This window comes from Podarcis liolepis (genome assembly GCF_965112155.1).
Source record: "Podarcis liolepis genome assembly, chromosome: 12".
Classification (NCBI taxonomy): domain Eukaryota; kingdom Metazoa; phylum Chordata; class Lepidosauria; order Squamata; family Lacertidae; genus Podarcis; species Podarcis liolepis.
In genome coordinates, this window is record NC_139563.1 from 38,223,845 (window position 1) to 38,251,710 (window position 27,866).

The following is a 27,866-nucleotide window of genomic DNA, read 5'->3' on the forward strand; positions in this document are numbered from 1 at the left end:
CGTGGGCAGCCCGTATTCCGAAACGCGTTTACGCCTCTCCTTAAGGAAGAGCAAGGAGAAGGAGCAGGTCCTGCGGGTGCGACGTCTACGCTACCGGCGTAGTGCCCCGTAGTTGGTTGGCAGGGAAGGGCCAGGGGAGGATCGGGTGGGCGGGTGCGGGAGAAAGGCAGGGAGGCGGGCCGGGCTTCTGCCAGCCTCGGAATGGCCCTGGGTGCCAGTGCTTCAGCCGTGGGGCTGAGCGCTTAAAAGTTTCTGGGGGGGGCGGGAAGGCCAGGGGGAGAGGTTTCCCCTGTCCCAGGCAGATCTGGATGGGGGGGCCCTTGTCACCATGGAGGGGGTGCTGTACAAGTGGACCAACTATCTGAGCGGTGAGTAGACCGGTCCTGCCCTGTCCTCTGCTCCCCTCGCCAGGCTGGGACGGAGAGGCAGACAGCGCGTGTCTTTGTGTGCCAAGGGAAGGGAAGGGGGAAGCATCGCACGCGCCCCATCCTGACTCTCCCGGTGGGTCTCAGGCATAGGATCCAACTCCTAGGGTCCCTTCACCCCCTACTCAATAAAATATTTGAGGGGGCTGCCCCCATAATAATAATAATTTTAATAAGCCACTCTGGGCAGCTTCCAATCAAGTGTTAAAGACAATACAGCATTAAATATTAAAAACTTCCCTAAACAGGGCTGCCTTCAGATGTCAAGAAGATACCTGCTTATTTCCTTCACATCTGAAGGGAGGGTGCCACTACCGAGAAGGCCCGCTGTCTGGTTCCCTGTAACCTCACTTCTCGCAAACGAGGGAACCGCCGGAAGGCGCTGGATCTCATAAAAAAAGTTGATGGGCATTGTCATTCAAATAGTTCCCATGTGCCGTGTCATGTGATCGAGTCTTCTTATCTGTGCCCCCCCCCCCCATATTTTATTCAAGTTGACACCCCCGGTCCCAAGCGCTGTAATAGGCAGGCTCAACCACGAAAGTACCGCATACATCTTTAAGGTGCCTTGGGACTCTTGTGTCATCCCTAAAGAGTTTCAGAGGCACAGCAAGTGTAGGATCTGCTTCCTTGCCCCCCCCAAACCCCCATCAAGCAGGGAGCGGCTGCAGGTTAAAGGGCACCAGAGCGCATGAGAAGAGCAGCAGGCTCAGCCTCTGGCCACACCTCGGGTTAGACATGGTCTGAGCTGGCAAGGTGATGGGGAAGAGAACTTTGCTTGGGACAGCGAATGCTGCCTCTCAGGAAGAAGGCAGCAGGGGACTAGATGGATGAGTAAGTCTGGGATGGGTGCAGCACCATGTGTTTCTGCAAGTCTACACCTGGCACCAGCGTAGCTCCTCTATGTATTTTGGAGGGTAAGAACAGAAAGTTAGAGGAATTTATTGATAACAAGAGTGATAAATATGATACAAACATATTGTATATGTAGTTGATGTTTGTCTTGTTTCTTTCACGACTATGTTCAGTGGGCTGTTGTTATTGCCTTCGTCAATTGACTGAAGTCTGAGTTTCCTGCACAATATATGTGTGTGTGTTAAGAGTGTGCCTGTGCCCTGATTGTGGTGCTCAAAGTGTTGTGAAGCATATTATCTATTTGAGAAGTTACCCTTTGGAAGATCAAGTTGTAATACAAATCTGGGTGAGACTGCCAGGTATAGGGTGGTATATAAATTCAGTAAGTAATAATAATGATGATGATGATGATGATGATAACAACAACAATAGTTTTGATTTAAACAAACTCAGGGGTGGGGAACCATTTCCAACCAGTGAGCAGGATCCTCACCTTCACCATCCCCTCCACACCATTTTGACAGGTGGGTAGGGCCATCCACCTGCCAGTCACCTGACAACATCTTAATGTCACCATTTCATTTCCCTGAATTATTCCAGACCACATGGGCAGAGGTTCAATGATGTGTAGGCACCCAAAGTCAACTGACTGGCAGTTCCTGCAAACCCCATATATGATGCCAAGTGAAGGACCAGTGGGCATAGCTAAGAGAAAATGGCTTTGTGGACTGAATTAGGCACTTGAGCCAGAGATTCCTCACCGCTGGATTGGTCATATAGAAAAGACATATAGAAAAGGCAGCTGTGCCTAAGGATTAACTAAGTATCACACAGCAACTTGACTGATAGACTCTGTCAGCTCACTCACAGAGTTGTTACCTGGGCGTTTACCTGCGGATTAGCTTTTGTCCAGAAGATTTCATTGGGACTAAATAGGCCTAACTCAAATAGTGGTAAATAGACTTTTAAAAAAATAAATGCTTCAGCCACTTAGCAGCACAATGTTATACATGTCTACTCAGAAGTAAATCTTACTGGGCGTAAAGGGAAAGTATTATAGGATTGCAAAGACAGTATTATAGGATTGCAGCTTTTTACCTAAAGAATATTCAAATTTCAAACTGTTTCCTGTTTACAGAGCAAAATCTGTAACTAAATAAAACACTTAATACATAAATAATAATAAAACAAAACCCACCAGGCATGCTTAGCAGATTTCAGCGCCTTCATTCCCTCCTGCCCACTCTTAAAACCTAAAGAATGTCAGAGAAGTGCCATGCTTTCAAATATTTACAAGAATTGCGTCCTCTGCCCTACAAATATTTGCAGAGCAAACCATGGCCAGGTGCATGGAATTATTGGCCGGAGCTCACCGTGAAAGAAATCAGAAAGTGTAACAGTTTCTGTCACTCTTTGTTGTAGAGCAACAAAACTGCAAGGATGAATCAGAACGAAGTGTTGCATAAGCACAGAATGACACTTTGGTACATTTAAATGAAAAGGTACATTTAAATGAAAAGGTACATTTAAATGAAATAGGTCATCCTCAATGCTGGGGAAATATATTGATCCCTTTTCACAAACTAGAATCCAGATGCCTGACTCGAGAGTGTGAAACGGCATGCTTTAGCTTAATGAGTTCAGAATCTTGCTGCAGTATTTAGCATCTCATCGATATCTGATGACTTGGCGTTGTACAAGGGCGGTAGGAGTTCAGTGATCGGACAAGGAAATTTGTACGGAGATCAAGAACTAGGGCGTGGGCAGGCAACAGATCACAAAAGCGACTTCTTTCCTCCGTCGCTGACGTGCTTCCCAAGTTTTCCTCTCCTGTTCCTGGGCTTTTAGCACATTTATCATTCTTCGGTAGCCATGAGATGTATGAATTTGCTTTCCAGAACAAAACTGCCCTGTTCTGTTAATTGAATTCAGCTATGCTGTCCAGCACGGCAACAAGCTTCTTTGGGGGGAGGTACAGAGCAACTGCCCGATTCTATCCATGTTTTCCCCAGAAGCAAACTGCAGAATTCAGTAGGACTCCTTCTCAAGTAAACATATGCAGGGCTATGCCAAGGAAATCTCCACAAATGAGTTGAGTTTAAGTATTAAGAGGATCAAAGCCCATTTACGTAGGCCGCAATCTTTGCAGTAGATTTTGTAGGAGTTGGTCGTAGTAGTTTAGGTGAGACGTGCTTCTAAATAAACATTGCACAGAACTGCACTATTACACTAGTTGGCCAGGAGCCAGTCAGTTACTTTAGGAGTGCTTAAGTCATTGCCATGCCCATGTGGGAGGGAATGGGTGAGTCTTCCTTGCTAGAGCTGAGACAGCTGACAATCAGGTTCTTATGTTTGTAGTTAATGGGTGGGGAGATAGGGCCGAACTATGCCACATATCACCTCATACCACATGTCGTTTCTTCCAGTTTTACACTGTGAGTCATGCTCTCTGTTGGTATTTGTTGCTACGCCTTTAAAAAAAACACTCTACCTGATCTTATGGTGAGGCTCCATATAGTTTATGTTTTTGATTTTTTTAAAAAAATCAGTGCAATTAAACAAAACAAAAACTGAACATAAGCCTACTGGATCAGGCCAATTGCCTATCTAATCTAGCATCTAGATACGTATGGAAAGTCTGAAAGCAGGATCCGACCACAAGAGTACTTTCCCAACCAATAACTCCCAACAACCAGAATTCAGAAGTAGGACTGGGCGACATATATCATCCCAATCCAGATTAAATTTCATGTTGTGATACCGATTTCATAAATGTTGATTTGGCAATGTAATCATGATGTGTGTTAGGACTGGGCGATATATTGTCCCAAACCAGTTTGAAGTCCATATCCTGATAACTAGTAGCTATTGATAGCTTAATCCTCCAGGAATTGATTTAATCTTTTTTTGAAGCCATCCAAGTTGGTGGCCATCAGTAGCTCTTGTTGAAGATGATTCCCTTTTTCCACTTTTTGCCAAGTTCTTGTTCCTGGTCAGTCCCCATCAGCTTAGACCCCATGAGTGTATGTGTGAAATTAGGATGTTTTGTCCCAGTGTATATCACTTGCTGATATCAAATTGCATTTGCTAATTTACTGCCCCTTTGTTAAGTTTGGAGATATTATTTTGGAGTTCTTCATGGTCTCTTTTGGTTTGGACAACCTTGAACAATTTGGCTGACTCACTGCTCAGCCCTAAATCATTTATGAACAAGTTAAAAAGCACCTGTCCCAATTTCTGCATACACAATCTCAACAAGAAACATTGTTCTCTCTCTGTATGCATGTTGATGGTTGCAAGTGGCGCTAATAGGTTTTGTTTTTTTTAAAATAACTTTTTATTCAAAATTAAAACAAAACATATTATCCAGAAACGTATCATCCTTATTTCCCCCCTCCATTTTTCCTCCCTCCCCCCACAGAACCCACCCACCCCCACCCCCGACTTCCCTCAGTTCCAGTCTTCTCTAAAAATGCTATTTTCTGTATGTTACACAGTTGTATAGCTCCTCAAACTATTTAGCTGATTATTATCATTAAAAAGTTTGTGAATGTTTATTCAAAACCAGCCAAGGAGTCCAGTTCACTTTGTTGTGTCTTCAAATACTTTGTAAAGGGTTCCCATTCATCTTTAAAGTCACAGTTATCCTTGTCCCGTAGCTTGTATGTCAGTTTTGCCAGTTCTGCATAATCCATCAATTTTTCTTGCCACGATTCTTTAGTTGGGATTTCTTCAGTCTTCCATCCTGCGCTGATAGATTTGTGAGACAGTTATCCTTCCAGAAGCCACACTGGCTCTATATCAGTAAGAGTTGTTCTTCTATAAGCTTGGGTCATTTTATCTTTAACAATGCTTTCCATCAGTTTCGCTAGAACCAGATGTTAAACCAGGCATATGCAAACTCGGCCCTCCAGATGTTTTGGGACTACAATTCCCATCATCCCTGACCACTGGTCCTGTTAGCTAGGGATGATGGGAGTTGTAGTCCCAAAATGTCTGGAGGGCTGAGTTTGACTATGCCTGTGTTAAACTAACCAGCTTGTCATTTCTAGATTACCCCTGGATTTCTTATTATGCTAAAAATAGAACCCAATCGTTGCCAGCATTTTGATTAACACTGAACGCTTCCCTGCAGTAGGGTTCTTAAAATTTATGTCAATAAAAGGAGTACATTTTGTTAATACAAATTATGGAGATTTCAAAATATTATTTGGTCTTGAACAGGGCTTATAAGACAATAGCTAGGGCCTGTTTTTGAGCTGGATTTTTAACCCTAAGTAATTTTCCTCAACACTTTTTCTTTTAAATCCCCATTTGTGAAATCATTTAGGAATGTATGCAACTTGCTGGCCTTTGCTGGAGAGCTAGCTCAGATTAAATGTGACATAATAGCATAATATGGCTTTGGGATTAACCCAGTTCGAAGCAAGTTTCCATGTACTAACTCCAGAAATTAATCTGCATCTATATTGGAATTATCTGATAATATTAAATTAGAAGGGTGTGACTTACTTACGTAACCAAGCTTTGCAGTAGATGCAAGTTCAAATACTTGCACTCTCAAAAGTACCATACAATGATCACTCCACATCTGTATATAGCTTTCAGTGGCCTGGTTTTCACAACACAGCAGGTTCCCATGACTGCGCAAATATGAACTGGAATGGGAGCTCCTATGCACAGTGGTTAAAACACATTTTACAGTTTGTTACAAAAATACTGTAAATTGGTCATGTGCTGGAGGAGCTGTTCTGCCGCTGCAGCAAGACGAAAGAGCATAGATAAGATTATTTATGATCAGACTCCCAACCGTGAATTAAAGTATTACATTGACTGAAGTGCTATGTGTTCCTTACACAGTCATTTTTATGCCCTGGAGAGGTCTAAAACAATTAGCTGCTACTGAACACACCGTTTCATTATCTGTTACCTGAATTTCCGTGCATATTTATATTGGATTGCTTATTTCCCCCCCACTACCCTGCCTCCCACTCCCAATTTTTTTGTAAATAATTTGTATTAATTTTCAATGACTAAAATCCAATATAAACCACATTTTATCAATCTCAAATTACAATTCAGATTCATATAAACACACACACACATATAAATTATAAAGCCACTTATACATTTTTTGTGGCCTCCCGCGTGCTGGATTTCAAGGTGAAATGATATTATTTCATCCTGCTTCCGAGTCTTAATTAATCCAGTTACATTCAATCTTGATCTTAATTCTTTATCAACAGCTACAGAGTTTTTGACTTCCATTCGTATTAGCACATTTAATAAAAAAAAAAAATTCTGCAAGAGGAGTTTTGTATCCCATCTATTTCCTGTGTGTGATGTTTATCTTATCCATGTTGTTGCCTTTCCCGTTCATGTCTCAGGACACAGATTGAGGAACTGAAGTCTTCCTGGCAAGACCTTTCCCCCCCACTGGAACTGCAAGAGGGGCTTTGTATATTAGATTTGGTAATAGAAAGCAGAGGTGTTTTTCCAATCACATCAGGGCAAGTAGCTCTGGGGAAGGGTGACTTGTTTGCCTGTACTCTTGCAAGACCTTGGCTTTAATGGACGTATTGGCAGATCTGTGCCTAGCCGCAGCTCAGGATTAAATTAGTTTGCGTGCCTGACATTTCGCCAGATGCTGCAAACAGCTGGTGCTTGTGTGAAATGAGCCAGTTTTGCCCAGGAATGACCCACCTCTTTCTGTGTAGTGAAGGCGAAGTTCTTCCAAAGCATGGCAGTGATGGCCGGCAATGGCCTCCCTCCATTATTCCAGCAGGTGTGGGCCTTGGTTTGTTCTGGAGCTGCTTCATTTTGGCTGTCTTGTTGCCGTGCAGTAGCCAGAGAAGGGGAGCAGAGCATAGGAGCCATTCTGGAACAGACTTTGCAAGAAGAACTGAGCTAAGACATGGGCTGCAATCTCCTAACCCCCTTTCCCTGCGAGTAAGCCCATTGAATTCAGTATGATTTACTCCTAAGGGGACATGGTTACAATTGCGCTGTTCGCTTCTCAGCAGTCAGGTGTGCACTTACGCGATGTGTCTCTTTTTTTGTAAAAAAAAAAAGTGTTTGCTATTAAAAAAAACCGAATTCTGTATATAGGTTGGCTTAGTGTTACGTGCAAACCAGGGCAACTCAGTTAATTCTGCCACAAGTTTGGGTTTTAGCAAAAGTATACGGACTCACTGTTTTGTGGGGCTTGTCAGCCTGGGAAGGTCGCCCATCTGGGAGAAGGAAAACTCTGATCCTAAACCTTTTCTGCCTTGTGGCTACATATTCATTCATTAGAAAGGTTTTGGTAGTAAACGCCAAGGAAAACCCATACTTGTTGCCACGTGGGACGTGTTTGAGAGGAGAAAAGGCTAAGGAGTAAACCCTACACAAATCCAGAGTGGGGTCCCTAAGACGGTTGGATGGTGTCTTGTCCGCCTCCTTCCGTCAACTCCTGCAGCCAAGCTGGTGCCAAATGCATTGTTCTGCTTTCCTTTGGTTTGGTTTTGTTTTTAAATTTTATTTATGCTTTTCAGGTTTATACATTTCACTAATTTTGCAACCATTTTAACATTTCAAAACTTGACTTCCTTCCCCCTCTTTCTGCAGTTCCTTAAATTTACTTTTAATATCTTCTGCATATCTAAATTAACTTAATTTGGTCATTCGTTCACCTACTTTAAATATATACTCTTATAAAACTGCAGGTTCTTACAATAATCCTGCCAATGTTCTTATCTGTTAACAATTTATCTGTAAATATTCCATTTCCATCCAATAAACCATTCCAATAATAATAAATCAAGATAACAAACTTTTTATAAAAGTTTGTTATCTTGATTTCTTATTCTTCTGGAAAGTTTCACCATTTCTGCATATTTTGTATCCGTTCTTCCTTTGCTGGGACTTCTGCTTCTTTCCATTTTTGGGCAGGTAAAATTCTTGCTGCTGTAATAGCATACATGAATAAGTTTCTATACAGTTTAGGTAGTTCTGTCCCTATAATTCCCCAAAGTTCTGCTTTCCTTTGGACCACATCAACAAGGCTGAGAAGGGGAGTCTTGTTGTCCGGCCATCCCAGGACCTCCAAACACACTGTCCAGACTTGGACCCCAGGGAGTTGAAACAACGCAGGACGTAGCAGTTACGAGTTGCCAGTCTCTGTAGCTGCAGCAGGCGCTGTGATTCCCCGGTGGTTTGACTTCAACCCTGAAGGCTGCAGCCCATTCTCTCTCAAGACAGATGGATGCAAACAACAGTTTTGCAAATACCAACTAGATACATGTATATTCCTTCTGGCTGTGATTAAAAAAACATGTTTCTTCCCAGGCTGGCAGCCTCGATGGTTCATTCTCGCAGGAGGTGTGTTATCCTACTACGATTCACGGGAAGATGCTTGGAAAGGCTGTAAGGGGAGCATCCAGATGGCAGTATGTGAAATTCAAGGTAACTAAGAGACGTGACTCTGCAGTGGGACTTCCATTGTGAACTAGAACACGTCAATTCCATATAAAGAACCATTTTCCCACAAGACATCTACACACAGCCTCATTTGACTGTAAGTAACAAACCTTGGTTTATCAAGCCAAGATATGCTTGAGGCTTAACACACACACACACCCATTTGTGCTACCCTCTCTTTCTTTGACACACTACAACGGAATACATCCTTGCTTAACTATCCAAATGATCCAGGAAACCGTGGTTACCTTGAAGAGAACGAGCCAGCACCTGAAACCGTGGTTTGAAGTTGGTTTCAGATCCTGTCTCTCCCCCCTTGCCCAATCCTCATTACCATAGTTTGACCTGTTGGACATAACAGGAAACCGTAGTTAACTGACCTAGGAAATCTTCAGCTACAACACGCTGAGAACGGAAGAGGGAATTGGCAGCATTCATGGGCACAGAGCTCTTGCATGGTGTTGGCTTAGTAAGCTGAGTCAAGTCTAATTCTGTTGATCTTAGTTCATTCTGCAGACAATACGCGGGTAGATTTGATCATCCCTGGAGAACAGTACTTCTATCTGAAAGCCAGAAATGCGGCGGAGAGGCAAAAGTGGCTGATCGCTCTAGGAACTGCCAAGGCCTGCTTGACGGATGTCCGGACACAGAAAGAAAAAGGCAAGCCGTTCTTAGCTGAGACTTCTATCCCCACCTTACTTCCCAGCATCCCAGAAAACAACATTGCTTGCTTTGTGTTTCCAGTTTTATTTTCCTGTCAGCAAATATTTAGAACAGTTTGTCTTGTGTTTTGTGGGACCTTCCACACCACAGCCTTTGAGGTTCTATTTAGTTCCAACACATTTAGTTTGATTCAGCATTACGTGGGCACAAGAAAGAATTGCTAATTTTATCCGTTCAGTGATTAAATTTTGTACTCCCTCCAAATAACCCACCTATGGGGGTGGGAATTGTGATAATGGGTATTTATTTACAGCATTGAAAAGTATTTAGTTCAGGCATAGTAATAATAATAATAATTTATTATTTATACTCCGCCCATCTGGCTGGGTTTCTAGAGCCACTCTGGGTGGCTTCCAGCAAAACACTAAAATACAATAACCTATTAAACATTAAAAGCTTCCCTAAGCAGGGCTGCCTTCAGATGTCTTCTAAAAGTTTGGTAGTTATTTTTCTCTTTGACATCTGGTGGGAGGGCGTTCCACAGGGCGGGCGCCACTACCAAGAAGGCCCTCTGCCTGGTTCCCAGTAACTTGGCTTCTCGCAGTGAGGGAACTGCCAGAAGGCCCTCGGAGCTGGACCTCAGTGTCCGGGCAGAACGATATTTGCATAGGCAAACTCAGCCCTCCAGATGTTTTTGGCCTACAACTCCCATCATCCCTAGCTAACAGGACCAGTGGTCAGGGATGATGGGAGCTGTAGTCCCAAAACATCTGGAGGGCCGAGTTTGCCTATGCCTGATTTAGCAATTTAGAAGCTTTATAAAGTTGTTTCTGATCACATCTGTTTGACTTACCTGTGTTACTGCTATTAATTCAGAGTTTACAGAAAACACGGACACTTTGAAAACAAAAATGGCAGAACTCCGGCTGTATTGTGACCTCCTTGTTGAGCAAGTGGCTAAAACGAAGGAAGTCGGCATGTCTGGTGTTTCAGCAGCTCAGGTAATGTGGTATCAAATAAAACCTGACCCATGTCCAAGGTGCGAGAGAACTTCACATCCATAGCAGCAATCCCTTCGCTGTAGCATCAATAATATGTTACAGGTGGAGCAGCACTTAACGCCACATCCCAAGACCCCCTCAGCTTTTGGCCGGTCTGAAGATGCTGGACTTTGCCTGCTGCTGTTGGGGGTTGGTTGTATTGTATGCTTTTCATTATTTAGAAATTGTTTATTGAGGGTGTTTTTTATGTTCATATCAGTACAGCTTGTATGGTTCTGCTGTATGCCGCTCCTGGTGCATTTATGTTTACTCATTAAATTTATCTCTCACCCTTCCAAAGAGGATCTTTAAAACAATTCCAGTTCAGATGCAGACTGGATAAGATCAACATTTAGTAGAACGGGATGTTATTATGGTTGTTAAGAATGGCATGCCCTGGACACCCGAGTCTGAAGTTTTGGGGAGAAAGAGACCCCCCATATCACTGTATCACCTGTTGAGATGCTCTTGCCAGTGCCCCCCCAATCAGTAGTGAGGCAGATGTCAACAGAAGAGAGGAGATGTTATCTCACTCCTCTAGGAGGTCTAACTTGCCACTAATATTACTGTGCAGCAAAAAACCTTTCTATTCACCCAGAATTTGTTTTAAAATTCTGTTAGCATTGTCTTAGACTGTTGCTCTACTTCTTCTATCTGTGCCTTTTATACTGTTGATTTATTGTTGTGTTTTTATGTCCTTGTGAACACACACACACACACCGGAATTTTAACTAAATAAATAAGTTGTTTGTGCAGGTGTGTCAACCTGTGCTGGAAAAAGCAAACGTTAGGAGCCTGGCTTGGGGCAGGCTCGACAGCCTAGAAACCAGGTAGTTCTTGGAAGGTAAAGTCATCTTCTCCTTTTTCAGAATGGAATTGATATGGGAGCGCTGTTGAAATCCACCTGCACCACCTTTCTGAAGACCCTTGAAGATTGTATGCACATTGCAAACGCAGCCTTCTCTTCAGAGCTGCTCCCGTCTGAATCTCCCAGCGTTTCCAAACCGAACAATGTAAGCTTAAGCGCAACCTCTGATCCTAAAGTGGCAATCCCCCTTCCCTTGGTTGCGCCATTGTTCAGCACTGCATTTATTTAGCAACTTTGGAATGCATAATTTAACTAGGAAGCTGCTGTGCTAGTTTGCCTGTTTGAGTTGTACCCAATTTTGGAACTTTACAAGTTAAAGCGTACAGTCAAACCTCGGTTGTTGAACATAATCCGTTCCGGAAGCCCATTTGGCTTCCGAAATGTTTGGCATCTGAGGCGCAGCTTCTGATTGGTTGCAGGAGCTTCCTGCACTCAAGTGGAAGCTGCATCGGACATTCGGCTTCCGAAAAACATTCGAAAACCAGAGCATTTACTTCCAGGTTTTCGTTGTTCGCGAGCCAAAACGTTCCAAAACAGAGCCGTTCAGGAACCGAGGTTTGACTATACAATAAATCAAGCTGAGGGTCGAAGACATTTTGCAGTATAGTCATTGGTGAAGTGTCAGTAAGACCAATTTGATATCAGAAGGACAAGAAAAAGGGAAAACTGACCCCTAAAACCATGAAGAGCAGCATACTGCTATATAGAGGGCCAGTTCAAAGCATTTTGCTGCCTGCGGCAAAAGGACAAGATAGTGCCCTTCCCATTCCATGTATAGAATGGTGATGTGAAGCCTCTTCACACTTGAGGGCAGCAGCTACTTTAGAGGGTTCAGGGCAACCTAGCTTAGGGGACTTGGAGGAGAGGGGGATGAGGCAGGAAGCCTATCCAGCATTTTCCACATCAGATGATTGCTTCACCTGCCTAATGGTAGGGCCAGCCCTACATGCATAGGTTTGTGTCTTGATTCCTTCCATATTCTTTGGATGTATCTAAGGAAAGCTGAAGCGGCCAGTGGGAAGTGGCGGTGCCACAAACCTAGCCATCAGAATAGCTGCTGTTGACTGTGAGGAGGAGGGGTGAGGCAGTTGGGACATTGGCACTGTATGGATGCACCTGTGGAGTCAAAACTGGCACTTCTGCTGGTATGTCCACACAGTACCAACATCCTTGCCGCTACCTGTTCCCCTCCTGCTAAGGAGCAATGAGTCTGCTGGCCAGATGTGAGGGGTGCCACAGTGGCACTCTGAAGGAAAGTAAGTTTCTGAGATTTAATGATACTAGCATAAACAGTTTTCTTTTTCTTTCCTCCCCACAGCTAATACCTTCCGTCTTATTTAGCCGCGATATATCAGAAAGGTACGGTGCACTTTTTTCTGCATTCAGTTGTAGAAATTCTCAGAGTCTGACTCTTTGGGATGAAGCCAATTATGCCTCACTGTTAGAAATAACAAAGAGAAGAAGCATAAAAGCTGTGAGTGTGTATGTGTGTTCAATATATAATATACATTCTTTAAGTTGTTCCGAAGGAGCCCGTCCTCTAGGTCTCACCACCTGAAATAGGATGCATATCAATTCCAAGAAACTGATGGATGTCAGTTTATTTATATTGTTAAGGCAGTGCTTCTGAACCATTTTAAGTTGTGTTCTCTTATTTTACTAGTCTTGGGAAACCGTATTTTTCGCTCTGTAAGACGCACCAGACCATAAGAAGCACCTAGTTTTTGGAAGAGGAAAACAGGAAAAAATATATTCTGAATCCCCTGCCCCGGAGAGGCTGCGCGCGGCTAAGGCTCCACCAAGAGCTGTGCTCCCTTTAAAGAGTGTGCGGAGTGTGTGCGCAGCTGCCGTTCTCCCTCCTCAGGGAAAAGCCCCCAAGAGCCGCACACATGCTCCAAGCGGCTTGTTAAAGGGAGCGCTGAGCAGAGCCTCCTGCCTGCATTCGCTCCATAAGACGCACACACATTTCGCCTTAATTTTTAGGAGGGGGAAAGTGCGTCTTATAGAGCGAAAAATACAGTATATATTTTTTTAAAAAACTGAATATGCACACTAAAAATACATATTCGAGGCTACAGAGCGCCTTTTAAAAAGTAAACCGATTCTGTGACTTCCTGCCTCAATCCTGGGATGCCTTGGGAGTGAAGCCGCATTGCGTTACATCACTCCCAAAGCATTCTGGGAATTGTGACTGGCATGAAGTGGCACAAGGCCATCTCCGCTGTGTCCTGCCTTCCGCACTTCTGAGCGAAACCCACTGAGGTAAGCGGCAACCCCATTCTGGAGAAATTATATTGTTCAAAAACTGTAATCAGATAATTCTGTTTAAAACAACAACAACAAACTTTATTGAACAAACAAGGTTCTTTTCTTTTGTTCCTCCCAGGAAGATGGAATTAAAAAACTGTGAAAACGGATCTCTGTATGCAAACACCAACCTTCATGAGCGATCCCTGATTGATAAACTGACCCCTGACCCCCTGAAAACTGGCAAGATGGACTGCACAAACACGATCAAGGATGATTTGGCAGGTAAATTCATCAGTGGTTATTATTCAGAATCAATGGTGTTGACTCGTCCACTTTTTGGGTTTTTAACCAGTGTTCCGTCCGTCTAAATGGAGCATATCAATTATTATTGTGATTTAATGCGACAAGTGTGTAATTTGAAACTTCTGTATACTCTTGGCGAAAAAGAAATTGAGAAAGCCACTGATGTGGAGGCAGTCATTCTGAAGTCTGTATTATTTCATGTTTGTCCTGCCCTTCTTCTGAGAATCTCAGGGCAGTATAAACAACTCTCTCCCACTCCCCTTTTATTCTCATGAAGCAAAATTACCTACAGGTAAAGTAAGGTGTTGCCAAGAGATACTGACTGGCCCAAGACTGAGTGGGGGATTTGAACCCAAGTCCCCCTGTTCTGAGTTGTGAAACTCTAACCACTACACTACACTGGCTATGCATAAATCCAGAGACGGATTTACATCCATCTCAAAAGTTTTCCCGTTCAGATTCTGTACAGGTGAGAAGCTGTACAGATGAGCAAGCAAGCATGCCTGCAAAACAGGACATTTAACAATACAGAAAATATAAAATCCACCGCAGTCTCCCCCCCCTTTTTTGTTTACATTCAGAGCCAGGTCACCAAGTTTAGTTTTCTGAAGATGTCTCTCCCTTTAAACCCAAGGTGGTGGCAATGACGATGGAGAGGACAAGCTGCTGCCAAAAGAGGACAATCAAGACGACAAATCTTTAAAGCCTGTAGTGGAATCGGCAAAAAGACCAACAGCATTGCAATCGGAAGAGAAATCAGACAAAGCTTTACCTACTTTTTTCAGCGCTATGAGCATTAGGTAATGCGCCACCTGCATAGCTGTCAACTGTCCCTTATTTGGCGGGAAAGTCCCTTATCCCAGCGCCGTGTCCCGCTGCTGTCCCTTATTGATGATGTCCCTTAAATTTCCCGGGTTTCAAAGGAAGCAGCTCCTCTCCCTCCCTCCCTCCCTCCCCGCTGGCCAGGGAGGAGGGAGGCTCCAACTGTGTTGCTTGGCTGCATTGCTCACCCAATAAGGAGTCTAAGAACGACTGGGGGGTGGAGCTTGCATGCCTTGTGCTGATCAAATCAGCCGCGTTGCCTGGGGACTCGCCTTTGCTCAGCGCTTCCCAGCGGAGAGGTGACGGTGGTTTTCCTTGCAGCATCCCCTTTGCTGGGTTGCTGTGCTGTGGGAACCACCGCTTGAGGCTTTGTTTGGCTGCTGGCTTTGGCTCGGAGGGGCTCAGACATTGAACATACCTGTGCTAGGAAAATCCCTTATTTTGGCTGCAGATCCCTTATTTTTGAGGCTGCTGGTCCCTTATTTTCAAATCTGTAAGTTGACAGCTATGACCACCTGGACAGAAATTGCATGGAGAACCTTAAGGAATGGTCCATTAAGGGGGTGAATTTGCTCAGTTTTCTGTACAGAAGGAGAGGGCAGGCTTTGGGGACCTGGGAAGCTGCTTCCTACTGAGTCTGACCACTGGTCCTTCTAGTCGTATTGTCTACAGTAATATTTGGATGTCTGTCACACAGCAACAAATCAATTTTATCTGTTGTAGACAAATATTTAGGTGACACAGGAACATGCAAGTGCATACATTTCTGGACATGGATATTATCAACATTATGTTGATCTCTTTTATAAAATGCATGTAATCAGATTCTTGGTCCACCTGAAAAGCACTTTTCCACTCTGTGGGTTTCTCCAGTTGTATCATTTCAGCATTATCCCAGTTGTGAAGACGAATAACATAAATGGCTTTGAAATAGGATTAAAGTGGAATTAGCTCATTACCTCTGACTGCAGTGTGACCTTGGAATTCTTAATGTGCTCTTTGTGTTCTTCCCCAAAGGTTTAGTGATATCAAGCTTTTTGAGGATGGAGGTATACCCACAGAAGAATTCCTACAATCTTGTAATGAAATAGTTCCAGTCTTGGGTATGTGATTGCTTGTTTCCTCCGTGACATATGTTGCACAGTGAATATCCCTGCTTTGCTATTGAAGCCTTAGTGGTTCCATTAAGAACATAATGATAAAGTGTGGATTAGTGAGACATCAATGAATCTCACCTTTTTTTTAACCAAGCTTGTGTGCTCTTCCTTTCACCTCTCTTCCTCCAACCCCTCTTCTCCTCCCTCGTGGTCAGCAGCAATAAGTTCAGAAGCTTTTGCTTTTGATAACCAGAGCTTGCCATGTCATTCAGACCCCCTAAAATGCAGTTAATCTTAATTGAGGTTAGTTAGCTTCAGAAACCGTAGTTAATATTAACCACAGTTTACTGGATTTGGGCAACACAACAAACTGTGGCTAACCAAAAACAAAAAACCTCCAAAGTACTACACCCAGCTGTGTTGGATGAAGACAGTGGGTGGTGGAATGTGTGAACCCAGGAAGAGACTAGTCTTGTTCACGTGATAAGTGAAGTGTTCAAATGGAACCATTGTGTTATGTGAACAGAGCAGTGTGTTGTTTGGGCATCCTTGCCCCCAAAGAGAGAATAAACCGCATGCATACCACCTTGATTGTCATGACAGAAGAAAGTCGGATGTAAGAACAAAAAAATAAATAAACAAATCTTATAAATATAGCCAGCACAGACCTCTTATTTTACAGTGAATGTACCCGATGGCTTGGCTTTTCAGCTGTCTGGGTCTTTGTGCTTGCCTTTGATCCAGTGAAATGTCATTGAGTTACCCAAATCATCGTTCTAGACAAGAACTCCTTTTGGTTACAAAATGGAGGGGAAGCCCTGCTTTATAGAGGACGCAAATATTCTTGCGTTCTTAACCCAGCTCCTCCTTCAGCTTCTTTCATGCCTTTGAATGCCTTCAAGAAAAATCAGAGGTGCTCAATCCTTTCTGCCCTGTTGCCTGTTATCCAGGTTGAGTAGGTGGAGCTAAAGCTGACCTTTGAGGTCTTGAACATTCATCTTCTTTCTCCTAGACAAACTTGGGCCCACAGTCTTTGCTCCCGTTAAAATGGATTTTGAAGGGAACATCAAGGTAATGGCTTCAGCTTAACATTCAGTTCTTAATGATAAGTATTTTAAAAATGAAAAAAAAGATGCTGAAATAATCTTGCAGGTGCTGTTCAGAAAAGGGAAGGGAAGTCACTCTGTGCATGGTTCTTTATGTGCTTCTCCGGACATGGGCGCAACCAGGATTTATGTTGGGTGGGGGGGACAGGACACCTCCTGTCGTCACACTCTGTCTTGTTCTGCCTAGCAGATTCAGAACGAAATGTCTCCACAACAGTTTTCAATTACTTTCTTCTGACCCCAAGTGGTCAAAACATTTCAGATACAGTGGTACCTCGGGTTACATACGCTTCAGGTTACATACGCTTCAGGTTACAGGCGCTTCAGGTTACAGACTCCGCTAACCCAGAAATAGTGCTTCAGGTTAAGAACTTTGCTTCAGGATGAGAACAGAAATTGTGCGGTGGCGGCACGGCGGAAGCAGGAGGCCCCATTAGCTAAAGTGGTGCTTCAGGTTAAGAACAGTTTCAGGTTAAGTACGGACCTCTGGAACGAATTAAGTACTTAACCTGAGGTAGCACTGTATTCTGATCATATCTACTTTTAGTTAAGTATTTTTATTTATTTACTTGACCATGAGTCCAGAGACATTCTCCCATGAGTTGTTAGGCCTTGCTTACCCTCCGCCATGTGCCATGGCGAGATGCCTTGCTGCTGAGTATTTGAATCCAAGAGCCACGTTGTTAGGGTGGACTGTGTGGCTCTTTTCCAGATGTTACTTTCCCCAAGAAACCACTTAATTGGACCAACCTATGTGGTTCCTAATTGAGATGCAGTGCGGGGATTTGCTCCACCCTACCTGGCAAGTGTCTTCTGTTCCTTCCCTGTCGGACACCCCTCACTATATAATTTCTGGGTATGGGCCTGCCAGAAATACCAAACGCCAAAGTGTGTGACCTGGTTCTCTCTCCTGTCTAGAAAATAAATCAGAAATACATAACCAACAAAGAGGAGTTCACCACTCTTCAGAAAATTGTCCTACACGAACTGAGCTCTGAAGAGGCAGCACTTAGAAACTCTGCCACGCAGGCCCTCCTCTGGCTGAAAAGGTAGGTTGTCTAATTTTTGGGACATGGGTGAGGCTGGTTACACTGCTAACCAGGATCCATTTTGGGCCAAAACCAAATATCCAGCTAAGTCATACCAATTGAAAGCAACAGACTTAAGTTTGTTGGTTTTCGTATTGCGTCTCTACGACTAACACTAGATATAACCCGGTTACTGCTTTTTAATTTGGATTCTAGAAGAATGCAAAGGGCACATTTAATGATCACTGGTGACAGTAAACATGGTCTGGGGCCTACCTCCTGTGGACTCCCTTTCCTTCGTCTGTCTAGTGAATTCTCCACCCTTGGTGAAGTGAAAAAGGCTCAGTATGGGTGTTAGATATACAGTGGTGCCGCGCAAGACGAAAAGAATCCGTTCTGTGATTCTCTTCGTCTAGCGGTATTTTCGTCTTGCGAAGCAAGCCCATTGACGGATTAGCAGATTAGCGGTATTAGCGGCTCTTAGCGGCTTATCAGCTTATCGGATCAGCTGATAAGCAGCTTAGCAGCTTAGAAAAAGGGAGGGGGAGGGAAAAAACCCGCAGGAACTCGCAAGACATTTTCGTCTTGCGAAGCAAGCCCATAGGAGATTCGTTTTGCGAAGCACCTCCAAAACGGAAAACTCTTTCATCTAGCGAGTTTTCCGTCTTGCGAGGCATTCGTCTTGCGGGGCACCACTGTAAATAGAACTTACATCAATTGTTCAGAGGTTCTCTCAGCCTGCCTTCAAGCATATCGAGGCTGCTTGCAGACAGAGGGGTAGGTGGGTTTCTCCATTTGGAAATGATCGTGTCTCTTTTCCTGTAAACTACAAACAGAATTTGCAACTGCACTTGATCTTAGCCCAAAGGCTGAGAAGCCCTAATGGTGGCCAAGAGACTGATACTGAGGAATTGGAAGAATATAGATAGGATACCCTTTAACCAGTGGATTGACAGTATGACCACACTTGCAGCTTATGAATGGACTGCTCGCAGACATAGACTTTGTTTGGATAAATATGACAACATTTGAAATCAGTTTATACAGGACGTAGCAGGCTATTAATATCTACATATGTATTAGGATAGTAACATAATGTCAATTTATATAAGAATGTATGGGAGTATACTACATTGTACGTGTGTGTGCATGTGTGTGTGTTTACACATTCTTGTTCTTTTTTCTCCCCCCTTTTTTTCTTTGTATCAATTTATTTCTTTATAATTGAAATTCTTCCAATAAAATATTAATACACACACACACACACACCACAATTGCAACTGACTTTTCACACTATTGCGGATGCCACATTTTTCGGTATTTGCATTCTGCTGTACAGTCATACCTTGGATCCTGAACGCTTCACGACTCAGACATTTTGCCTCCCAAACGCCACAAACCCGGAAGTGACTGTTCCGCTTTGTGAACGTTCTTTGGAACCCAAACGTCCGACGCAACTTCCGTGGCTTCCAATTGGCTGCAGGAGCTTCCTGCAGCCAAGTGGAAGCCGCGCCTTGGTTTCTGAACATTTTGGAAGTTGAACGGACCTCTGGAACGGATTCCGTTTGACTTCCGAGGTACCACTGTCCTTTATCCACACCTGTGGGTGTGACATAGCTGCTGTGGCTGGAGAAGGTGTGATTCACCTGAACAGCCGTTTGAAGCTTAGCACACTTTATAACCTTTGCAGTGGCAGCTTCTCTTTTCTTTATTAGCACAATAGCCATTAAAGATTATCCATTAAATATATTTTTAAAAAATAAATGTTTAATAAACCCTTTCTGGTCACTGCCTTTCGAACAACACTGTTAACACCAGCAACCAGAATGGGGTTTCTGCCCTACCCAATATCCCACTGTCCATATTTTCTATTAAAATATATCTTTTAAAGTAACAATTTCAAGCGACAGTATGTGCTCTAACTTCGTTCCCTCGTTCCAAACAGGGGTTTAAAATTTCTGAAGGAGTTTTTGAAAGAGCTAAAGAATGGAGAGAAGAATATTCAAACAGCATTGAGTAAGTGCAGAATATTTTGCAGAAAACTATGGAACTCCACATTTTCGAGGGTGGCAGAGGGGAAACTGGCTTCATTCACTCACATCATCACATGTACTCAGCGGTGTTTATAATGAAAACCATACTTGGAAATTAAACATGTTTGCTTTAAGAAGGAACCTTTGTTCAATTTATTATTTTGCCAAACCCCTGAGACTGTCTCAAAAACTTTTACTCTGCGCAGCATCTTACAAAATGTTTACCCCTGCCCCCCCTTTCTGTCGAATTACAGGTAATGCTTACGGCAAAACGCTACGACAATACCACGGCTGGGTTGTCCGAGGAGTTTTTGCGGTGAGTGAGCTTTTTTTAGTTAATGGTGATCATAAGAGTAGATTTCTTTAAACTCAGTTATTTTACAGATCGTATACACACACTCTGGATATATTCATGTATTGCAATGAACTGGTTTTCTGATCTTTACATCTGACTGCTAGCTAGTTCGCACAGACACTGTAAGCCAGCAGAGGCTTGGACTCAAACTCCAATCAGCCCTTGCCATTGGTCAGAGATGATGGGAGTTGTAGCCACAGGTCCCCCCACCAATGCTGTCAGTAGTAATGCCATTGACTTACCTCTGGTACTTCAATAGCTTACCAAGAATAAAGTTGTTTTATGGGCAGGAGGCTGGCTATTCAATCATAGAATTATAGTTGGAAGGGACCCTGGGGATCATCTAGTCCAGCCCCCTGCAATGCAGGGATAGGCAGCTGTCCCATACAGGGATCGAACCTGCATCCTTAACACCACGCTTTAACCAGCATATACCGTATTGTTTGCTCTATAAGACTCACTTTTTCCCTCCTAAAAAGTAAGGGGAAATGTGTGTGCGTCTTATGGAGCGAATGCAGGCTGCGCAGCTATCCCAGAATCCAGAACAGCAAGAGGGATTGCTGCTTTCGCTGTGCAGCGATCCCTCTTGTTGTTCTGGCTTCTGAGATTCAGAATATTTTTTTCCCCTTGTTTTCCTCCTCCAAAAACTAGGTGCGTCTTATGGTCTGGTATGTCTTATAGAGCAAAAATACGGTATTTTTCAGGGAATGGAGGACAGAATTCTTTTCTTCCTTCCTTCTCTTCCTTATCCATGCCTACACAGGAATAAGCCCTATTTAATTCATTGTGGCTTCCTCCTGAGTAAATGGGTCTAAGTTGGCAGCCCCCTCTGCTGTTTAATGTGAGAAGCGATGCTGGGATTCTGCGCAAGCCAGTTGTGGTTGTGTTGTTTTGGGATTTGGATAAAAATTGGGATTTTGGCGTGTGCTGCTGTTGGTCTCTTTCAGTATAAGAATGCAACATACTTACCTGTGGGTTGACACTTGAGCCGAATCAGGGGTGCGTGGGGATTTGGAAGTAGTAGCACAGAACATTTATATTATTGCTACATTTATATCCCACCTTTCCTCCAAAAAGCTCAAGGCAGTGTACATGGTTCTCCCCCTTCCCATTTATCCTCACAACAGCCCTGTGGGGTAGGCTAGGGCTCCATCCAGACATGCTTTTTACTGCGCATTTATGATGACTTGTGCCCATAGGAGCAGTCATACGCAAGCCCACTTTCAGTACTGTTTGTAGTGAAGCTGCATATGGGTGTATCCTGCAACTTTTCAAAGTGTTGGTGTTGACTTTTAAAGCTCTAAATGGCCTTGGCCATGTATACCTGAAGGAGAGTCTTCACCCCTGTAATTTAGCCCGGACACTGAGGTCCAGCTCTGAGGGCCTTCTGGTGGTTCCCTCACTGTGAGAAGTGAAGTTACAGGGAACCAAGCAGAGGGCCTTCTCGGTAGTGGCACCCGCCCTGTGGAACACCCTCCCATCAGATGCCAAGGAGATAAGTAACTATGCAACTTTTAGAAGACATCTGAAGGCTGCCCTGTATAGGGAAGTTTTTAATGTTTGATATTTTATTATGTTTTTATATTCCGTTGAAAGCCGCCCAGAGTAGCTAGGGCAACCCACTCAGATGGGCGGAGTACAAATACTAATACTAATAATAATAATATACCACAAATATTCAGCTTTATTTTTGTTCTGCTTTTGTTGAACTAGAACCCCTCCCGACAGCAGTAGCATGGTAGCACTGGGGAAGTGTCACAGCATCAACTAATAAAGTAGAATAAATCTACCACCAATGCTATACAGTCGTACTTCGGAAGTCGAACGGAATCTGTTCCGGAAGTCTGTTTGACTTCCAGAATGTTCCGGAACCAAGTTGTGGCTTCTGATTGGCTGCAGGAAGCTCCTGCAGCCAATCAGAAGCCACAGAAACCCCATCAGACGTTTGGGTTCCAAAGAATGTTCACAAACCAGTTTGCGGCATTGGGGAACCAAAACGTTCACCTTGCAAGGCGTTCGACTACCAAGGTACTTATTTTGTTGCAGAATGCAACCGCAATAAAACACCTGTCTGGAGGGATCCATAGTCTCTTGCTCCACCATACAGTGGTACCTCGGGTTACATACGCTTCAGGTTACATATGCTTCAGGTTACAGATTCCGCTAACCCAGAAACAGTGCTTCAGAACTTTGCTTCAGGATAAGTACAGAAATTGTGCTCTGCCGGCGCAGCAGCAGGAGGCCTCATTAGCTAAAGTGGTGCTTCAGGTTAAGAACAGTTTCAGGTTAAGTACAGACCTCCGGAACAAATTAAGTACTTAACCCAAGGTACCACTGTACACATTTGATAGGTCTTCATTATTTTGCAGGACTCTTTGCTGCCTTTCAAAGAGTCACGCCCACCTAAAAGTTTGCTTACCTCCCGCCGCACCCTTCCCAGTCTTTGTGTACAATAGTTAAAATCACAAGACACCATGTGGATCTCCTTCGCTTCTGTTCCTTGCAGCTCGCGCTAAGGGCATCTCCGACTTACGCAGACTTTGTGGCTGCGCTCTCTCTCGGAGAGTGCGAGAACCAGGAAGAAGCTTTTTACAACGGAATGCAAAGGGACCTCGACATCTACCTACCGGCCATGGAGAATCAGCTCTGCATCTTGGACGCACTGTATGACGAACACGGGCTGGAGTCGGACGAAGTGGTGTGATTGCCAGCCCCACGCGGTGCCTCGCAAATTCAGGGATTGTGTCCGCTAACATAGCTTTTTATCCCCAGAAAGCTATTCTGTTTCTTTGTGTTTTTCCATGCTTGGGAAGGGACTCGAAGCTTTCTTTTTTATACACTTTTATTACTATTTACAATTATTATTTGAATGCTTGCTCGTGTTTAAACGCAAAGGTGCTATACATTCAGGCGAGATTGTGACTGTCCTGTTGACAGCTGGCTCTCGCCGTGTTTGCTGTGTGGCAGGCCATACATGGCGGTGGTTCCAAGAGCCGTAGCCGCGGCATTTGGTACCGTTGGGCTGAATAGTTCAGAGCTTTTCCTTACCGGTGAAATGACCGCAGGTTGAATCAACAAAAGCAATAGTAGCGTTCAGTCTAGTGGCTGTAAAACGTAGCCAGGATTTGCAAAGCCACACTTCCCATTTTAGTGCAAGTCTTCCTTGCAGGTTAAATCATACCCAGAACCCAGGGTGTTACCAGGTCACAAGTAACCACCCGCTTTCATCATGTTGAAGCAATTGGCTGCATCCCTCCACATCAGTTGAAACAAAGGATCTGCCCCATGCTCACATACCATGGTGACAGATGACTGCTGACCTCTTAAGGCTGTCAACGTGCTTCCATTGCTTCCAAGCTGATGTTCTCGTGCTAAGCCAGAAGCACTGGGAAATTCCTCATGCCACAACGATCATGTATCTTGCACACTGCCTGTCTCTGCTCTAACAGAAGGTGGAGGGAACAGAAGAATGCACCACTTTGCTCCAGCATCCCCTGGTTGCAGATGCTTTCTAACTTCCGGGTTCACTTGCTTTTGGAATCAGTAGAACTCTTTGCGAGTTAGGATTGCAGCTTTTGCAGCCTGTGCTTTAGAGGCCTATTTGAAACCAAATCATAAACATTCCGTGTCTGTATTTGAATCATTCTCAACTCTGGATTGCAAAAAGGCTGGATTTAGAGCAGAATCTGTGGAATGGTGAATCAATCCATAAACAACTGTCTTCTTCAGAGTAATTGGAAGCCTTTTTTTTTAAGGTCCAGATGTAATTTTAGAATACATGAGCATTTCCACTGCTGATGTTGGGGTTTTTTTAAAAAATTACTAGGTTTGTCTAATCAGAGTTCAGGGTGAACAGCTTTCCTTACAATTATATATAAAATTCACCTCTGGTATATGAAAGCTGGTATATGAAATGTGTATTTATATAGGCACTAGTAGTGTTACTGGAATTACTTCTGAGTTCTTACAGACAAGGGAATTCAAAATGTTACATGATACCTGGGCAGGAACAAGTAGTGTGTCGTGTTCCCCAGACTTAAGGGCTACATATCAATATATTGCCAAAACCAGTCTTTGGCTCAGTGTACCCCTCCCAGAAAACTGCCACTGCAGTTTCTCTGTTTGTCCCTTCTGTTGGTTCTTCACATTCCCCTGGTTCTTCTGTCTCATTCTTCTTCCTCCCTGTGTGTCGCGTTCTCCCCACACGCAAAATGGAACCTTTGTTTTCTTGAAATCCTTTGGGGTCATTGGTCTCATGTGGAGGACCATGGAGGCCTCGGGGTGAATTGTTCTGAAGGAGATGATTACTCTGGCTGTCAGGAGCCAACAGATAACTGGCCTGAAAGCTTATTGTGTGGTCTGTAACCATACGGGAAAGAGATTTGTGTGGCCAGTCATGTCATGTCCCCTGATTTCAAAGATATTCAGAAGAAGTGATAATGCTGAGCCTAAAATACATATTTGGAGGCTGCAGTGACAATCTCACAAAGTTACAGGTAGCACTTGTTCAATTGGTACCTCATGGTACCTTAGAGTACCAGTCTTAGAGCTTCCAGTCATCTGAATGCACCCTCAATGTCTCTAGGTAAAAACTAGTATGGATAGACTAAATTAGGTGGCAAAATCATGAAGGAACCAGTTCCAGTACCCTCAAACACTTTCCACAATGCTATTCCCATAGAACAAGTCTTTTTAAAAAAAATTAAAATAAATCCACATTATAATTGAAACATACCTATGGACCTCTGTTGCCTTTAGGATTGAAATAGGCGATCACTGAGTCAGCAGTTTAAAAGAAAGCTTTAAATGAATTAAAGCACAAAATTAGGTACTTGAATTTAGACACCACAATATCTGCTTGGGCTATAAAATTTCAAATAATCTGGAATCTGGAAAATTCAGGGAAATTGTACTGTTGGGCACAAATGCTACCATTAATACAGCCCTGCTTTTAGTCACTGGCACAGAAGTCAACAGGATTACTCCAAACACAGTCATATTTCATCTGCAACTTTTCATCCAGGTGGAGCATATAATCTCCTGTTTATTCACTTATTGCATTTATACCCTGACTTTCTGATAAATACCCAAGGTGGCAAGCAGGGTCATAAATGTGTGATTCAGTAGAGCAGACTTTCTACACCTTGGGTCCTCAGATGATGTTGGACTACAACTCCCATCATTCCTAGCCAACATGGCCAGCAGGTCATGGATGATGGGAGCTGTAGTTTAATAGCATCTGGGGACCCAAGGTTAAGAAAGGCTGCAATAGAGAAACGTTCAGCCAATAGCCCTATTTTTATTTTGAACTTCTGGTGCTCACAATGTATCATTTCCCATCATTTATTTAGATGTCTGTTGTCTTGAATATTTGTTGATAAAATAGTTTATTCTCATTGCAATTTAAGAAATTTCAATGAGGCCATATTTTAAGCAGAGGAACCCAGCTTTGCATTTCTCTGTTTGAATGCACAGCACCTAGATCTTTGAGGCACTTTATAAATGTTGTTGTTGACATTCTGGGTGAGGGAATTTCTCACTTGTACCATCATCTTACCTAAATCCCCTCTACAGCAATGCAATAATTTCAAGGAAAGATTCCCTAATCCTCTAAATTCACTTCGTGCATTGGCTGTTATTTTAGATAAGTCATAACATTTGAGCTGCAGCAGAGGGCATGTTTCCAGTTATCTCTTCATCATTCCCCAGTGAAAATCCAAGATGGAGGATTTTTCACTATTTGTTTATAGAGTCTGGTTCATGTGACCAAACTGAATTAGGTAGATTAAGAGGACCTGTGCAGAGATGATCATGTGATATTTTCCCCATGTACTCTACTCTCATTACCTCTCTTTATATCCACCATTCTCACCACTTCCAATAGCTTGACAAGTGGTAAATTTCAAGTTGAAAGCTAGGCACAAAACCCTTCCCCTGTGGGTCAAGATTAACTTGTTTGTTTGTTTTTGGCATTAACTGACACCCATTCTGCATCTGCTTACGCCAACAGCTGCCCATCATTTTATAGTAGGCACTTGTCCCAACAGCATTTTATTTTGCTTGTTTCCATTTTGTCATTGTTTCCTCAGAACATCGCCTTATCTTCAGCTCCCCACCCCCTACCCCTTGAGCAGGTGGTCTTCCTCAAATGGTCAATTTCTCTCTTCCAACAAACACACAAAGAGAGATATTCTGAAAAGTAGTGTTCTTTTTTATAGTATCGGGCCTCTAGAATGGCTATTTTGTTTGTCAAATGACGTTGCCTAGCAGTTGGCGGTATGGAAGCCATTTTGTATATAGACACTGCAAATAAACACAGCCGTCTGCCTAGCGGACAAAATGGCTGCTTCTCTTTAACTCTGCTAAGTGTGAGCATTTTAGAGGATAGCTGGAGTGTTTTGAGGTTTAAAAGAATAATGAGGTGTCCCTTTCAGCTGAACTACAAGCACGCTTCAAGTGACAGCTAAGTGGTTAACATGTGTCACTGACTTGTGTCACATGAGCAACAGTGAATTGCAATTAGCTGCTGCAGCATGATATGTCCTGGTGCATTTCTGTCATCTGACTCCCTTTAAAAAAAAAAAAAGGCTGGTAGATACATATTCTCAGGGATTTGAGCAGCAAGGGCAAAAACCCAGTAGTCTTTAAAGACTCTGATTGTTCATGTAAATAATGTTGTAGACCAGTTGAGACCTCCTGCAAAGTGCATTTCTGTTCTAAACTGTATGAACGATAGACTTTTGCACAAGACATAAGAAGCTTCCAAAACTGTACTGCGTGTGAACTTCTGTCGGCATGTTTGACTTGCACTCTGTATATCTTTGTAAAGTAGAGTACATGCCTGTTGTGTTTGAATGAAGGACAAAAGGTTTTACTAGAGTTACCCCCACCCCACAGGAGTCCCCAGTATGTGCTGTGTTGATCTGGATATTTTGTAATGTTTCCTTTTGAAAACACAGGGAGTTACCAAAAGGCAGCCTGAAGGGCGTAGTGGCATATATCATCACATTCTCATGATTTGTTACACTGAAATGGCAAAGGTTTTGAGGCTGGCTATACCAATGCATCACAGCAGGGGTCTTGTTTTTAAAAGAAATATTGCTTTAATATATATATCAGAAAATAACTTATCCTAGTAGAAGTCATGGTAGGAAAACTATACAATTCTATTTATTATTGCCACTCCCTCTCCCTTCATTTGAACATGTTGCATGGCTTGGGAAATGGTCAACACTTATGCAATTACTAGGCATTGGGGTACAATCCAGAGATTTTTTTTATATAAAAAACAACACATGGGCTTTTCCCCATTGACCACACCGACGTGTGGAATGCACTCCGCAATGCTTTGATGATGACAATAAAACTTCCTTTGATTTTATTGTGTCTAAATTGCGATGGTTATTTCTTCTCTATAGTAACGCCCGTGCTGTGGAATTCCTCCTCTCAGATGTCAAGGAAATAAACAACTTAACTGACTTTTGTTCAGGGGGAAGTTTTCAATGTTTGATGTTGTATTTTAATTTGTTGGAAGCCACACAGAGTGGCTGGGGTAACCCAGTC

At 43.3% G+C, this 27,866-nt stretch overlaps 1 protein-coding gene across 2 annotated transcripts; it reads left to right on the forward strand.

Moving 5' to 3' along the window:
• The first annotated feature begins 86 nt into the window (after window positions 1-86).
• Window positions 87-27,684, forward strand: PLEKHA8 (pleckstrin homology domain containing A8). Of its 2 annotated transcripts, none has more exons than XM_083468326.1 (14): window positions 87-368; window positions 8,607-8,723; window positions 9,243-9,398; window positions 10,278-10,402; window positions 11,311-11,454; window positions 12,628-12,668; window positions 13,696-13,841; window positions 14,497-14,662; window positions 15,702-15,787; window positions 16,794-16,852; window positions 17,806-17,936; window positions 19,861-19,931; window positions 20,203-20,264; window positions 22,810-27,684. In XM_083468326.1, the coding sequence occupies exons 1-14, from the start codon at window positions 329-331 to the stop codon at window positions 23,005-23,007; spliced, it is 1,542 nt and encodes a 513-aa protein (XP_083324452.1). In that variant the 5' UTR covers window positions 87-328; the 3' UTR covers window positions 23,008-27,684. The 2 variants fall into 2 exon arrangements, 1 of the variants encoding a protein (XP_083324452.1); XR_014517697.1 differs by having other exon boundaries at window positions 147-368; window positions 20,203-20,739; window positions 20,955-27,684.
• The last annotated feature ends 182 nt before the right edge of the window (window positions 27,685-27,866 follow it).